The sequence below is a fragment of the Balaenoptera borealis genome (assembly GCF_965194805.1).
Source record: "Balaenoptera borealis genome assembly, chromosome: 18".
Classification (NCBI taxonomy): domain Eukaryota; kingdom Metazoa; phylum Chordata; class Mammalia; order Artiodactyla; family Balaenopteridae; genus Balaenoptera; species Balaenoptera borealis.
Window position 1 is genome coordinate 19,009,424 of NC_138877.1, and position 14,951 is coordinate 19,024,374.

At 35.6% G+C, this 14,951-nt stretch overlaps 1 protein-coding gene across 4 annotated transcripts in view; it reads left to right on the top strand.

The window, feature by feature from the left end:
• KPNA3 (karyopherin subunit alpha 3) overlaps positions 1–14,951 on the top strand; it is a 90,087-nt gene that overhangs the window by 36,845 nt on the left and 38,291 nt on the right. For 3 of the 4 annotated variants that reach the window (XM_082365528.1, XM_082365529.1, XM_082365530.1), the window contains one exon: positions 13,373–13,417. In XM_082365528.1, coding sequence (XP_082221654.1) covers positions 13,373–13,417 — 45 coding nt within the window. Of the gene's footprint in view, positions 1–5,248; positions 5,311–13,372; positions 13,418–14,951 lie in introns of all 4 variants that reach the window. The other variant, XM_082365531.1, reaches the window with a different exon arrangement.

Here is a 14,951-nt window from a genome sequence, read left to right on the forward strand (position 1 = left end):
GCAGGTGGATTCTTAACCACTGCGCCACCAGGGAAGTCCTCATCTGGGATCTTGTTTGAAACAAATTCTTAACCCTTACCCCAGACCTGCTGCTGAGAAATCTGGGAATGGAGCCCAGCAGTGTGTGTTTTAACAAAGCCAGTTTATTGTGATGCAGGCTAAAAATTTGAGAACTACTAACCCAGAGCAAAGTGTAGTATGAGAAGGTGAATGAGAGTTCGAATTAGACTGGAGTGATACTGAGATTATCAGTGTTTTCTGGATCACATTCTTAGGACTGAAATCTGATGGGGAATTATTAGCATTAGTTTACACTCTGCATGACTCCAGTTTGGTGTGTTGATGCTACTGGTCACAAGTGAGACGGGAGGCAAAATGTCAATGGACCACAGCTATTGACAACTCAAATGCATGGTTGTATATCAGTAGTGCTATTTTCTTTCCTTTAAACGTTTAAAAAATTTTGTAACATTTGATATACAAAAATAGATAATGTAGATAAAAGTTTTGAAGCAATAATAAAAGAAATATCCATGAATCCAGTACTTAATTTAAGAACTAGAACAAAAGCTATCTCTCTGATTCCCATCCCTAGCTTCCTACCAGAAGTAATCCACGCCTAAGTAGTGACATTCTTGTTCAATTCTCCCGTCGCTGTACTGGCCATGGCAGGGCTGGGGAACTTGTACCCTGGGGGTTGGGCCTCTGTGTTGTAGTGAAAGTGCATGTGTGACTCCAAAGCCAGAGCATGTATGATTTAATTCCACATACAAAAGAAAAAAAAAAAAAGTAAGCCACTGCCATAAATGTGTGTAAATCATTACTTTGCTTTTCCAGATTTACCATATATGTCTGTATCCTGAAATAACATAGCATTTAATTTTGCTTGCTTGTTTTTTTATATGAAATATTCATACTGTATTTATAACAGGAAAAGATAAATTTTTAACATTTCTGGATTCATTTGTGTAGCTGTAGTTCATTCTTCCTCATTGCTGAGTAATTATTGTCTTACAATTCATGTTTTCTTTTTAATGAACATTTGAGTTGTTTTCAAAATTTTTTGCCATTACAAACCAATGATGCCAGAAACCACTTATATATATATATCTCATGATGAGTATATGTAAGAGTTTCTGTAGGATTTATACCTTGGAGTAGAATTGTTGTGTACTTGGGTATCTTTCATCTTTACCATATTTTGCCAAATTTTCTCCCCAAAATGGTTGTACCAACTGACATCTCACCAGTTGCTCTACATCTTCATGAACACTCGGTGATGTTATACCTACTAATGTTTTGGCAATCTTGAGTGCAAAATGGTGTCTCACTGTGGTCTTAATTTGTATCTTCTTGAGTAATGAGGTTGACCACCTTTTCATGTTGGCTATTATTGTTTTATCTTCTTTGAAATGCCTTTTCTTGTCTTTCTCCTGTCTTTCCCAGTGATGTATGAGTACTTTGTATATTCCGAGTATTTATTAATTATTGTTCATGCTTCAAGTATTCTTCCGGTTTGGTTTCTTTTTTCACTTTCTGTGTGGCATCTTTCAAAGAACAGAAATTCTAAATTTTAATGAAGTTATTCTTCTGGTTTTAGCAGTTTTGTATTCTGCTTAAGAAATCTTTCTCCACTTAGGAATCGTAAAGATATTTTTCTTTAAACACTCACTGTTGCTTTTATAAATTTTCAAACCATCTGGAGTTGACTTTTCTGTATGGTGGTATAGTAGGTATCTGGTTTCTTTTTTTCCCCCACATGGATAATTATTTGGCTCAGGACCATTTATTGAATGGCCTGTCTTTTTCCCAGTGGTCTGCAATGCCATCTCTATCATATCAAGTGTCCATGTATGTTTGGGTTTATTTGAGGGATATCTTATATTGGTGAATTTATTTTCTACTTTAATATGTATATACTTTATAATATATCTTTAAAAGGTAGTAATTTTTAAAATTACAGCTAAACATAATTAATAGTAGTAACTTAGTAGTAAATACCCAGTGTTCAGATTTCCCCAGCTGTCTTTTATATATAACACACACGCTCACGTGCTAATGTATGTATAAATCACATTATAGTTTGTTTGGATCAGCATCCAGATAAGGTCCATGTATTGTGGTTGGTTGATATGTCTCTTAAATCTCTGTCAATCTATAGGTTCCTACTCCATTTCCCAAGCCACTCCCCCTTCCCCTTTTGCCTTGTTGCTTGTTGTTGTTAGAGAAATGGGGTTGTTTATCCTGAATTTTGCTGATTGCAACCTCGTGATGTTTAGTATGTCCTGTTCTTTTTATTTCCTGTAAATTGGTTGTTAAATGTAAAGCCTTTGTACCCTTCCTTCCTTCTTTCCTTCCTTCTTTTTCTTTCTTTCCTTCCTTCCTCCCTTCCTTCCTTCTTTCCTCATTCCCTCCCTTCCCCAAGAGTGATTTGTATGTGGTATTATATACTATAAAAAAACCAAACATTTTGAGATATAATTCACATACATATTCATATCTGCTCAATATGCTTATTTTTAGCATATTCATACTAAATATGAGTTGTGCAACCATCACCATATCCAATTTTAGAATGTTTTCATTACCACAAAAAGAAATGTTATGTCCTTTAGGAGTCATTCCCCATTCCCTCCTCCCCCCCCCAACTAATCTTCCTCCCTTCCTTCCTCCCTCCCTTCCTTCCCATGCAGCTAGGCATGTGGAATCAGGGATCAAACCTGTGCCCCCTGCAGTGGAAGCATGGAGCCCTAACCACTGGACCGCCAGGGAATTCCTTAATCTACTTTCTATCTCTATAGATTTGTCTATTCAGGACATTTATATAAATGGAATCATATAATATGTAGCCTTTTGTGACTGATTTCTTTCATTTAGCATAATGTTTTCAAGGTTCTTGCATGTTATTAGTATACGTTAGTACTTCATTCCTTTCTATTGCCGAACGATTTTCCATTGTATGGATATACCACATTATATGTATCTATTCATCAGTTGATGGACATTTATTTCCACTTTTTGGCTATTGTGGATAGAGTTGCTATGAACATTCGTGTACAAGTTTTTGTGCAGGCATATGTTTTCATATTTCTTGGGTATATACTAGGAGTAGAGTTGCTAAATCATGTGGTGACTCAATGTTTAACCTTTTGAGGAACACCCAGACTGTTTTTCAGTAGCTACACCATTTTGCAATCCCACCAGCAGTGTATGAGAGTTCCAGTTTCTCCACATTCTCACCAGTACTTAGCTGTCTTCTTTATTTTATCCATTTTAATGGGTGTCTCGTGATTTTGATTTCTGTTTCTCTGATTGCTAATTATGTTGAACATCTTTTCATGTGCTTATTGACCATTTGTTTATCTTCTTTGGAGAACTGTCTATTCAGATCCTTTGTTCGTTTTAAAATTGTATTGTCTTATTATTGAATGGTAAGGGTCCATTTATGTCGTCTAGATACAAGTCCCTTATCAGATACATGATTTGCAAATCTTTTCTCATTCCATGGGTTGGCTTTTCACTTTCATGGGTAACATATAATTTTTATTAGGTGGTATATAATGTTGGGTTCTTTCTTTTTGTGATATTAGCAACCATTGATGAACATTGCCTAGATACATTAATTTGTTAACTGTTGTAAAGTGGTGGTATTTAAATTCTACAATTCCTTCTTTATAAGAATTCTGAGTTTGAAGTTAATGTTCCTTCAGCACATTGAAGATTATCATTTCACTGCCCTGGGGCCTCCATTGCTTTTCAGAAGTCAGCTTTGTCATAAATACCTTGAAACATGAATGAACCAGTTGTTGGCAAATTTAGTTTTTATTGTCCCAGAGCTATTGTTTTCTAACTGTATCACCACTCGACAGGCCAATTTTATCTCCTTATATAGTCTTCTACCTCCTTCTCCCCAAGTAAAATTTTTACATTTGCTTCAATTAGTGTATTTAGAAAAACAGACTGGGTAGCCCAAGGAACAAGTATATAAATATCTGTATTGTAGAGAATTTTAAAAACAGGCTTATTTAGGTATAGTTTATAGGTAGTATAATTTGCTCATTGTTAGTATAAAGTTTGATTTTTAGTAAATTTTTCAGTTGTGCAGGCATCACCAAAGTCCAGTTTTAGAATACTTCCATCACCCCAAAAAGTTCCTTCCTGTCCTTTTCTGAAATTATTTATTTATTTTTGTTATAGAGAGTCTTAACCTGGAGTTGTCAGAGGCTTTCTGATGGCTCTAAAACCACATGAAATTATATGTAAACAATATGTTCTGTAGGGCCTGTGTTTTTAAAAGGGCAGAATTTTAATAAAGTGTCAATTATACAAATGCAGGCTTCTCTTGTTTTTAGGATTGACTGGGGATATACAAATTACTGTGTTGAAAAGTTGCATAGGATAGTATGACTATGCTACCAACTGGATGCACATTTAGGTTCATAAATTTTTTTTAATTTTTATGGATTGCTTTTTCTTAAAGTTTAATTTTGTCATACACATATATAATTCATTTTCATACGGTTCTAAAGTCAAATGTAACCTAGTTTCCTTGAGCTCTCTACCTTATTTCCTCCCTATTCCCATATATTTATGTGTAAAATAGTTCTATGCAATCTATTTTATGTATTTCTTTCAGTATTTTTTTTTTTTTTTTTTAGAGAAGGCTTTGGGTCTTTTTTTTTTTTTTTTAATTTATTTTTGGCTGCATTGGGTCTTTGTTTCTCCACGCGGGCTTTCTCTAGTTGTGGCAAGCGGGGGCTACTCTTCGTTGCGGCACATGGCCTTCTCATTTTGGTGGCTTCTCTTGTTGCGGAGCATGGGCTCTAGGTGCGTGGGCTGTAGGTGCGTGGGCTTCCGTACTTGTGGCATGTGGGCTCAGTAGTTGTGGCTTGTGGGCTCTAGAGCACAGGCTCAGTAGTTGTGGCACACGGGCTTAGTTGCTCTGCGGCATGTGGGATCTTCCCAGGCCAGGGCTTGAACCTGTGTCCCCTGCATTGACAGGTGGATTCTAAACCACTCTGCCACCAGGGAAGCCCTTTCAGTATGTTTTTTGATATTTTAGAAGGTTTATATTTTTGTTATGGTGGTTAGTTAGCTTTATTTAGTCCCTTCTCTTTTAGTTATTATCTACTGCTTCCCTATTTTGTGCATTTTGGAAATTGGTAGTGACCTCTTCTTCGCCTCCTCCTCAGCATCTGATGTAAAATAGATCCTTTTTTTTTTTTTTTTTTTTTTTTTTTTTTTTTAGGTAAGAAGTGGATTTATTTAGAGAGAAACACTCCCCAGACAGAGTGTGGGCCATCTCAGAAGGTGAGAAAGGCCGATCCTTTTTTTAGAAAGGTTTTTTTATAAAAAGGTTTGCTTGTTTATTTATTTATTTTTGTGGCTGTGCTGCGCAGCTTGTGGGACCAGGGACTGAACCGTGCCCTCGGCAGTGAAAGCACTGAGTCCTAAACCACTGGACCGCCAGGGAGTTCCCTTTAAAAGTTTCTAAAAATTGACCTTTATTTTGAGATAATTGTAGAGTCACATGCAATTGTAAAACATAATACAGAGAGACCCTTTACTCAGTTCCCCCAATGGTAACATCTTGGCAGCATTATAGTAAAATATTGATATTCATACAGTCAAGATATAAAACATTTCCATCACCACAGGGATCTCTCATGTTGCCATTTTGTAGCCATGCTCACTTCCTCCCATCCTGCCCCCTCCTCAGCCCCTGGCAACCACTAATCTCTTCTTCATTTCTATAATTTTGTTATTCCAAGAATGTTATATAAATGGAATCATATGGTATATAACCTTTTGGAATTGGTTTTTTTCTCTTAGCATAATTCCCTGGAGATTCATCCAAGCTGTCGCTTGTATCAATAGTTTATTCCTTTTTATTGTTGGATAGCATTCCGTGGTATGGATGTACCACAGTTTCTTTAAACTGCGAAGAATGTCTGGGTTCCAGGTTTGGGTTATTATGAATAAAGTTTCTATAAACATTTGGGTACAGGTTTCTTGTGAACATAAGTTTTCATTTTTCTGGAATAAATGTTCAGTAGTTGCTAAGTCCAAGGTATTTGCATGTTTAGTTTTTTAAGAAATGATTTTCCAGGTATTGTTTTACATTCCCACCAGCAATGTAGGAGTTTCTCCACATCTTCCCCAGCATTTGTGTTGTCTCAGTTATTTAATTTAGCTGTTCTGATAGGTGTGTAGTAATAACTCATTTTGGTTTTAATTTGCATTTCCCTAATAGCTAATAATATTGAACATCTTTTCATATACTTATTTGCCATCTGTATGTCCTCTGATGAAATGTCTCTTTATTTCTTTGGCCTGTTTTCTAATTTAATTGATTGTGTATTTTAAGTTTGAGTAAGAGTTCTCTGTATATTCCAGATACCAGTCCTTTATCATATATATGTGGTTTGCAGATATTTTTTTTCTGTCTCTAGCTTGTTTTTTCATCCTCTCCACATGGAAGCTTTCTCAGAGCAAAATGTTAACATTTTGATGAGGTCCAGTTTACCAGTTATTCCTTTTGTGGATCATGCTTTTAGGGTCAAGTCTAAGAATTCTTTGCCTAGTTCTAGATCCTAAAGTTTCTTTCCTAATTTTCTTCTAAAAAATTAGTTTATAGTTTTACATTTAAACATGATTCATTTTGTGTTATTTTTTGTGTAAGGTATGAGTCTTAAGTTGAGGTTCATATATTTGTCTATCAATATCTACCTGAACAGCATCATTTGTTGAAGAGTCTAACTTTCCTCCATTGAACTGCTTTCATACCTTTGTCAAAAGTCAGCTGAGCATACTTGTGTAGGTCTGTTTTGTGTTCTCTATTCTATTCCATTGAACAGTGTATATATTTCTTCATCAGTATCACACAAGTGTTTATTACTGTAGCTATATAATAAATCTTGGAGTTAGATAGACTGATTCCTCCCACTTTTTTTTTTTTCTCAAAATTGTTTTAGCTATTCTAATTACTTTGGCTTTCTGTATAAACTTTAGTATTACTGGGATTTGAAAGCAATTATGCTAAGTCTATATATCATTGTGAGGAAAATTGACATCAAGTTGAGTCTACCAATCCATGAACACAGTGTGTCTCTCCATTTTTTTTTAGATTCTTGAATTCCTTCATCAGTGTTGTATCATTTTCAACATCTATATCCTGTCCATGTATTGTTAGGTTTGTACCTAAGTATTTATTTTTTTGAGAGATTATTAATGATATTGTTTGTATTTTTAATTTTGATGCCCATGTGTTCATTGCTAGTATATTGCTGGAGGAATCAGACTCCCTGCCTTCAGACTATACCACAAAGCTAAAGTAATCAAAACGGTACAGTACTGGCATGAACAGAAATATAGATCAATGAACAGGATAGAAAGCCCAGAAATGAACCCACACACCTATGGTCAATTAATCTTTGACAAAGGAGGCAAAAATATACAATGGAGTAAAGACAGTCTCTTCAATAAGTGGTGCTAGGACTTCCTTGGTGGTCCAGTGGGTAAGTCTCCACTCTACCAATGCAGGGGGCCCGGGTTTGATCCCTGGTCGGGAAACTAGATCCCGCATGCATGCCACAACTAAGAGTCTGCATGCCGCAACTAAGAAGTCCGCATGCCACAACTAAAGATTCTGCACGCCGCAACAAAGATGCTGTGTGCTGCAACTAAGACTCAGCACAGCCAAAATAAATAAATAAATATTTTTTTTAAAAAAGTGGTGCTGGGAAAACTGGACAGCTACATATAAAAGAATGAAATTAGAACGTTCTCTGTATTTTTAATTTTGATGCCCATGTGTTCATTGCTAGTCTATAGACATGCAAATTGATTTTTATATTTTTATCTTGTATCCTGTGACCTTGTTGAACTCACTTATCAGATCTACCATATGTGTGTGTGTATATATATCTGACGTCCAGAGGCATCTGCCTTGTCTTTTCTCTTTTCTTTCTTTTTTTCTTTTTCTTTTTTTTGAAATCCATTAGTCTTTCTAATATATAATGGTATTGGTTTTTCTGGGTTGATTTCCCAGGTACAGTGTGTGCTTTTTCAGTATTTCATTTCAAGTCTTTTAGTTTCAGGATATTTTTCCCTTTAATTGTTATCTTTATTGTCACTTTAATTCTAATAATTTTCACCTTCATTTCTTTTTGATTAAAATTTTAGTTCTTTGCACAGTCTGTATCTCTTAAGCATTACCTGTTGTGTTGTGTGATTGTTCTTGGTTAGGTTTCCTTTCTGAAATATTTTTTTATTTTATTTCAAATTCTTTCCTGATTTCTAGTACCTCATTACTGAGTTTTTCTAATTCTGATTATAATGTTCTTTCACATCTTCTATCATTCTCTAGGATATAATTTTTACATGTTTTGTTGGTACAGCTTTTTGGTAGTCTTTTAATGCATCATTCTGCTCCTTGTGTCTTATGGCATAGAATTTGACCCCAATCCTTTTATATTGTACACTTTATAATAGGTTTTCCTGAACTCTTTGGAGTGAGTGGTGGGTCAGGATAGCTTTTCTAGCTTTACCACTCTAGACCCCCTTTTTCTGTTTTTTTTTTTTAAGTGATTAAATAAAAATATATATATATATATTTATTTATTTATTTATCTTCCTATTTTCTGAGATCTGGCTCTTGTTTCACTAACCCACTTTTATCTGGATCCTCTCTTTACTTTGCCCCAATTGCGCATGTCTTGATCACTTGGAATTCTTTTTTTGTTTGTTTGTTTATAAATTTATTTATTTTTTCATTTATTTAATTTTTGGCTGCATTGGGTCTTCGCTGCTGCACGCGGGTTTTCTCTAGTTGCTGAGAGCGGGGGCTACTCTTTGTTGCAGTGAGCAGGCTTTTCTTTGCGGCAGCTTCTCTTGTTGCGGAGCACGGGCTCTAGGCGCACGGGCTTCAGTAGTTGTGGCTCGTGGGTGCTACAGCGCAGGCTCAGTAGTTGTGGCGCATGGGCTTACTTGCTCCGCGGCATGTAGGATCTTCCAGGACCAGGGCTCGAACCCATGTCCCCTGCATTGGCAGGCAGATTCTTAACCCCTGCGCCACCAGGGAAACCCAGATCACTTGGAATTCTTTTCCTGGAAATTTCTTTTCAGTTATAGGGCTTTTTCCAGGTAGGGGGACTTCAGCCCCTTGTTTTTGAGTCTACTCTCGTCATATTTTACAATGTTAGCATGTGCAGAAGATCCCTTCCATTTGCAGATATTCTCAAATTGCCTTCTAAACTCTAGTGATTCATGATTTGGGGTTCTGCTCCCCTCAAGTCCTTCAGTTACCCAGTTACTTCTGCTCTTCTGTTTCCTTCTGCAGATATGCTGAGACCATGTGAGTCCTATAGTTGGTGATTTAACCAGATCCTTCTTGTATTTGAGAATTCGTGGGGTTACCTTGTCACCCAATCTTGTAGATTTTATCCATGGGGTTTTGATTTGGCTGTCCTGGTAACTTTTTTTTTTTGGCCGTGTGGCATGTGGAATCTTATTTCCCCTACCAGGGATTGAACCTGCGCTCCCTGCATTGGAAGCACAGAGTCTTAACCACTAGACCGCCAGGGAAGTCCCATCGAGAGGTTTTATTCAGGAGAATGGCAACACAGGTTTGCATTAAAAAAAAGAATGCTCTGGCTGCATTGTGGAAAACTGATTCAGTGCGTAGGAGGAGACTAGTTAGGAGACTAGTAGTGATCCGGGTGACATGTGACATGATGTTGGCTTAGTCTAGGATAGTGGCAATAAAGCTAGAAGGTTTGAATCCTATTTTGGTGACTCCATTAGATGTCAGAGAATGAGAGAGTGAGTAGACATGGATTATCTCCCAGGATGTGGGTTCTTGCAACTGTTTGGATGGTTGCACTGTTTCCTAATATTGGGAATATTCATGGAATCGTAGGGGGTGTTTTTTTTTGGGAGGGGAAGATGGGGGAGCAGGTGTGATATTTATAAGCAGCTGAGTTTGAGGCCTTACAATGATCTGTCCTCTAATCTTAAGCATACATACGTGCACACATATTTTAATTCTTCAGCAAGCCTTTTCCTGACCCTCTGATCGTGTCTCCTGATATAGAACTTTATTATTTACTTTCCTATCTTAACATTTAACAGACTCGTGTTACTGCTTATTATTACCATCTTTTTCCCTAGAACAGCTGCTGGCAAACTTTTTCTTAAAAGGAGAGAGAGTAAATATTGTAGGCTTTCTGGGCCAAGAGACAAAAATTAAGTTAATGTAGACACTTAATATCATTTATAATGTAACCACTTAAAAATATACGAACTATTCCTGTGGGGCCCTGCAAAAATAGACAACTTGCCAGAATTGGCCCATAGGCTGCAGTTTGCTCACCACGGTACTAGACTGTAATTGCTATACTTGCCTCCTAGTTGCAGGCATATTGCCCTGGAGCATTTTGGTTGAATTTAGTAAATTTTTGTCAAATGAGTGAATATTATACTTACAGATTTGAAGCCCAGGCGAGAGAGCTGAATAAAGATAGATATTTGGGAGTGGTCTTCAAACAGTAATTGAAGACATAAGAGTAGATGAGATCACTTGGGAAGAATGTAAGGGAGGAGAGGCCCTAAGAAGAAGCCTTTTTCTGTAACTTAAACAGAGAGGAGAATGAGTGATGACTAACTCAAAGGTACTTGTATCATAGATGGTAGTTAGTACCTGTTGCTAACTGACCTAAGCCATTTGGCCATTTACACTCATAGGTTCTTTTGGATGAATAGGAGGCCTTTAACTATATAGGTAGGTGAGGGCAATAGGTGGTTTTCCTTAGAAATTTTACTATCAGTGAGTTACATTATTTTTTTTCTTTTTTCTTTTTTTTTTTTTCTTTCTTTTTGGCCGCTCTGCGTGGCTTGTGGGATCTTAATTCCCCAACCAGGGATTGAACCTAGGCCCTTGGTAGTGAAAGTGCTGAGTCCTAACCACTGGACCGCCAGGGAATTCCCAGTGAGTTATATTATAATAAAATAATAAAACAAGCCTTAGACAGAATTTGCTACCCATACAAACATGTATTAGCAAGCAGTCACAAAAAGTCATATAGCTTGTTTTATGGGTTTAGCTCTTTTAGACTCTACTACCTTGTAATAAAACTTCAACTCTAAGCAGATACCAGAAAGATCTGACTAGGATTAGCGGACAGAATCCTCCAAGATGGGGTGGGACACAGGATCAAAAGGAAGCTTAGACTCAGAAACTTCTCTGAAAACAGATTGCAGGGCTTGTCAGATTCTTAAACCTCAAACAGGTAAGAATCAAGACACTTGTACAGTATTTCTAGTTAATCCATATATCTTGAACAATTGCAGTTCAGCAATATAAAATTATTTCCAACATCTCTTATGCTAATTAACAAACACATGTCTAAATTCAGATGTTGATATTCGAAACACTTACTAATTGGGAGCTAACCTCTGATTTGGCACTTCACATGCTAACTAACCGCCTGTGAAGTGTGGATTCCTAATTTAGAGTACTTCAGAAGTTAACTCATCACTTCTATCCAGGCTGAAGTAGTATTTTAATGGAAATTACAGTGTAGCAGTAACTTGATCATATTTTGGAGGGGATAGGCTGCCTGGGTCTTTTTGTTGTGTACTATCTTATAACAATTTGTAAACAATCAAATGTAGTAGTTATTGCAATGAAAATACTTTTTCTTCTCAGCTCTAGTAACAATTGGATTAGATGTTTATACAGGCAAATTTTGACAATTGGTGCAATTCTAATCTTCAAGTGAATAAAGACAGCTTTCTTTACAGAGTGATCAAGTAACACTTCATTAATATTGGTATTTGATTGCTCAATATTTATTACAGTTTGTATGATTAATTTATACATAAAGCGTTCTCTGTATTGATAGTGTTGAAGCCTAAATGCAGAAACATATTAAATATAGAATTAGATTCAGGGCTCTTTCTTTGTACTGTTGAACCCTATTAGTGTTAATAGTTTTATCAGTGCATCATTCCATCACATTAAATAAATGTTACTAATTTGAATTTTGTTAGGCAGTTTTGTTTATATTTAATATATATCTATATTTAAGCACGAGTTTATATCTAGGTTAATATTTCAATATATTTAACAAAGTTTGTAATTTGGGTTCCATGGGATATTTTTTCCCTGCAAAGAGATTAATTTATCACTGCAGTTTAAGAAAACTTGACAGAGGTGCCATAACAAAAGAATCATTAAATAAAATAATAGCATACTGCATCTAGCCGTATACTAAAATAATAATATACCATGACATGTAGCCTTTATTCTGAAAATGTAGCCATTTATCATATTTGTATGTGTAATAAAGTAATCCATTATATCACTATGTCAAGGGGAGAAGGGATAGCTAGTCATTTCACTAATTCCTGTTAAGACATTCCTGATAAAGCCTCTTAGTAAATTGTAGAAGGATACTTCTTTATCTTTTGATACAAAATATCTATCCCAAATTTATTTTAATTTTTATGCGATTTTAAGGCCATGACAGTGAGGCATTTACTTTTTTTAAACATGAATCATTTGCAATAGAATACATTAGTTGCAAGAGAGGCCGCGATAATGAGAGGCCCGCGCACCGCGATGAAGAGTGGCCCCCACTTGCCGCAACTAGAGAAAGCCCTCGCACAGAGACGAAGACCCAACACAGGCATAAATAAATAAATAAAATAAAAATAAAAACCCAAAGTTTAAAAAAAAAAAAGAATACATTAGTTGCAAGCATCAAAAATCGGCTCTGGCTGACTTAAGAGCAAAACCATAATTTATTAGAAGAATATGAGGTAGTTCAAAGAATGAGTTACGGACACCAGGTAACTAGGAACATAGCAAGTTCAGGATATAGGCATGGTTCACTACCTTGTCCAAATGCTTCCTTTGGAAATTAATACGCTTTTTTTTTTCTTTCCATTTTGCTCTAGGTTTAGAGTTATAGGGGAGAGTTCTGCTGGCTGAGTTTAAGCTCATGCCCTATTTTTGCTAGGAGGAAGTGAGATGCTTTAATAGATGGTTCCATCAAGACTGTACACAATGGAGAGTATATAACTCCCCATAGAAACCTGGGTGCAGTTAGGAAACGGGGATGGATCCTAGGCAGCCAAGCTCTACCTCCCACTCCCCACAAAACTAACCAACAGATACCCAGTAAAATGGACAGGAGTTTTGGCTTTTTAACCTCCTGTAGTTCATCATTTAAAGTCTAAAACTGATTAATCCTTAATCTTTAAAAATAGAATCTTAAACAAATTTAAATCTTAAATGCCAGAGACCTTAATTTATGTACTAGCAGTATCAATATTTAGATACTTATGAAATTTTTGTTTTTCTTTTTAGACAATGCGAAGACACAGAAATGAAGTGACAGTTGAACTGCGAAAGGTAAGAGTGATTTGTGTTTAATAAAAAATAATTAGATTTTTTCTGATGTTAAAATTTTGTATAACTTGAATAATGAAAATACTACGACAAATTAATGGGCATCCCTAAAACTACACAGCATAAAAATATATCATTAAATAATCTATAATGGTATACATTTATAGAAGCTTCCATTTATTGAGTTACCAAGCACTGTGTGAAGTACTTTACCACTGTCATTGAAATTCTCACAACATCTGATGAAGTTGCTATTGTTTTCTCTTAATAATCTCTTTCTATGTGGGCTGTGTGCTAGACAGAATTCCTCCACCTTCCTCATGTAGAAGTTCCATGTCCTTGTTAAAGACACTTTAGAAAAATAAAGTAGAATAATCTTATATCTTACCAATTGAATGCAACTGCTGTTAAAATTTATTTTATTTTCTTCCATTATTTTTGAATTACCTTCATTAGATTGTGTTTTCATGCAAGCAGATTTTATTTTAAGCAAATTTTAATTACCATTTAACAAAGTACACATAATAAATTCTGTCTATATACATGTACATTAAAAAAAATAGATTTGAAACTTATTTCTAAATCTTTGTGTTTGTCTTAGATTAGATTTTCTTGATCTAATTCACTCCTAAAACTCATATATTAAATTATCATCTTGAAACTTTTCAGTTTTAGAAAGAAAGAAGGTCTTGATTCTGAGAGTACACACTCTCTCAGTGAGTCACTAGAATCAAATGGACCTGTGCATTTATTTACTCAATAAGTATTATCGTACCCACTTTGTGTTATTAATTTTTACTCAGCATCGATCTTATGCTCCTTGGTATAGTATATAGTTCCTGAGATCCATTCTCCTGTACCCCCTCTGCTCCATTTTTTATTAAATTTGAAAAATACTTGCTAATCCCATGTTCTTTCAACTCCTTAACTTCATGGGTACTTACAGATTAACATCAGTGCAAGTTTTTTCAGCTCCTTGGGTCATTTGGACCAGAGAAGTGAACTAAGCCTTAGCTTAATAAAGTAAGGTGAGCTCCTTGCCAGTCGTAACACTTTGGACTTAGCTTCTTTTTCTTTTCTTTTTAACTTTTTATTAACATATAACACACCTACAGAAAAGTCGACACAACTTAAGTGTACAGCTTGATGAATTTTCACAAAGTGAACATATCTGTGTAACCAGCTCCTAGATCAAGAAAGAAACACTACCTGTATCCCAAGGCCCCTTCACAGTTTCTGCTTTCCCCCAAAGGCAACCATTATCCTGATTTCTAACATTATAGATTATTTTACATATTTTGCATATTTTGAACTTTATATAAATAGAATGGTGTGTATCCTTTTGTATCTGGTTTCTCATTCATCATGTAAAGATCATTCTCTGTAATAGAGCTGATAGGAATAAAATTGGAATTAAGTAATTATTCATTTATTGTTATCTCTTCACATTACACCAGCTCTCCCCAGATGTGAACCTTCACTTTCCCTTAACTTCTCATGCTTGGAATACAATTCTGAGACTTTTGTATTGGTCTTA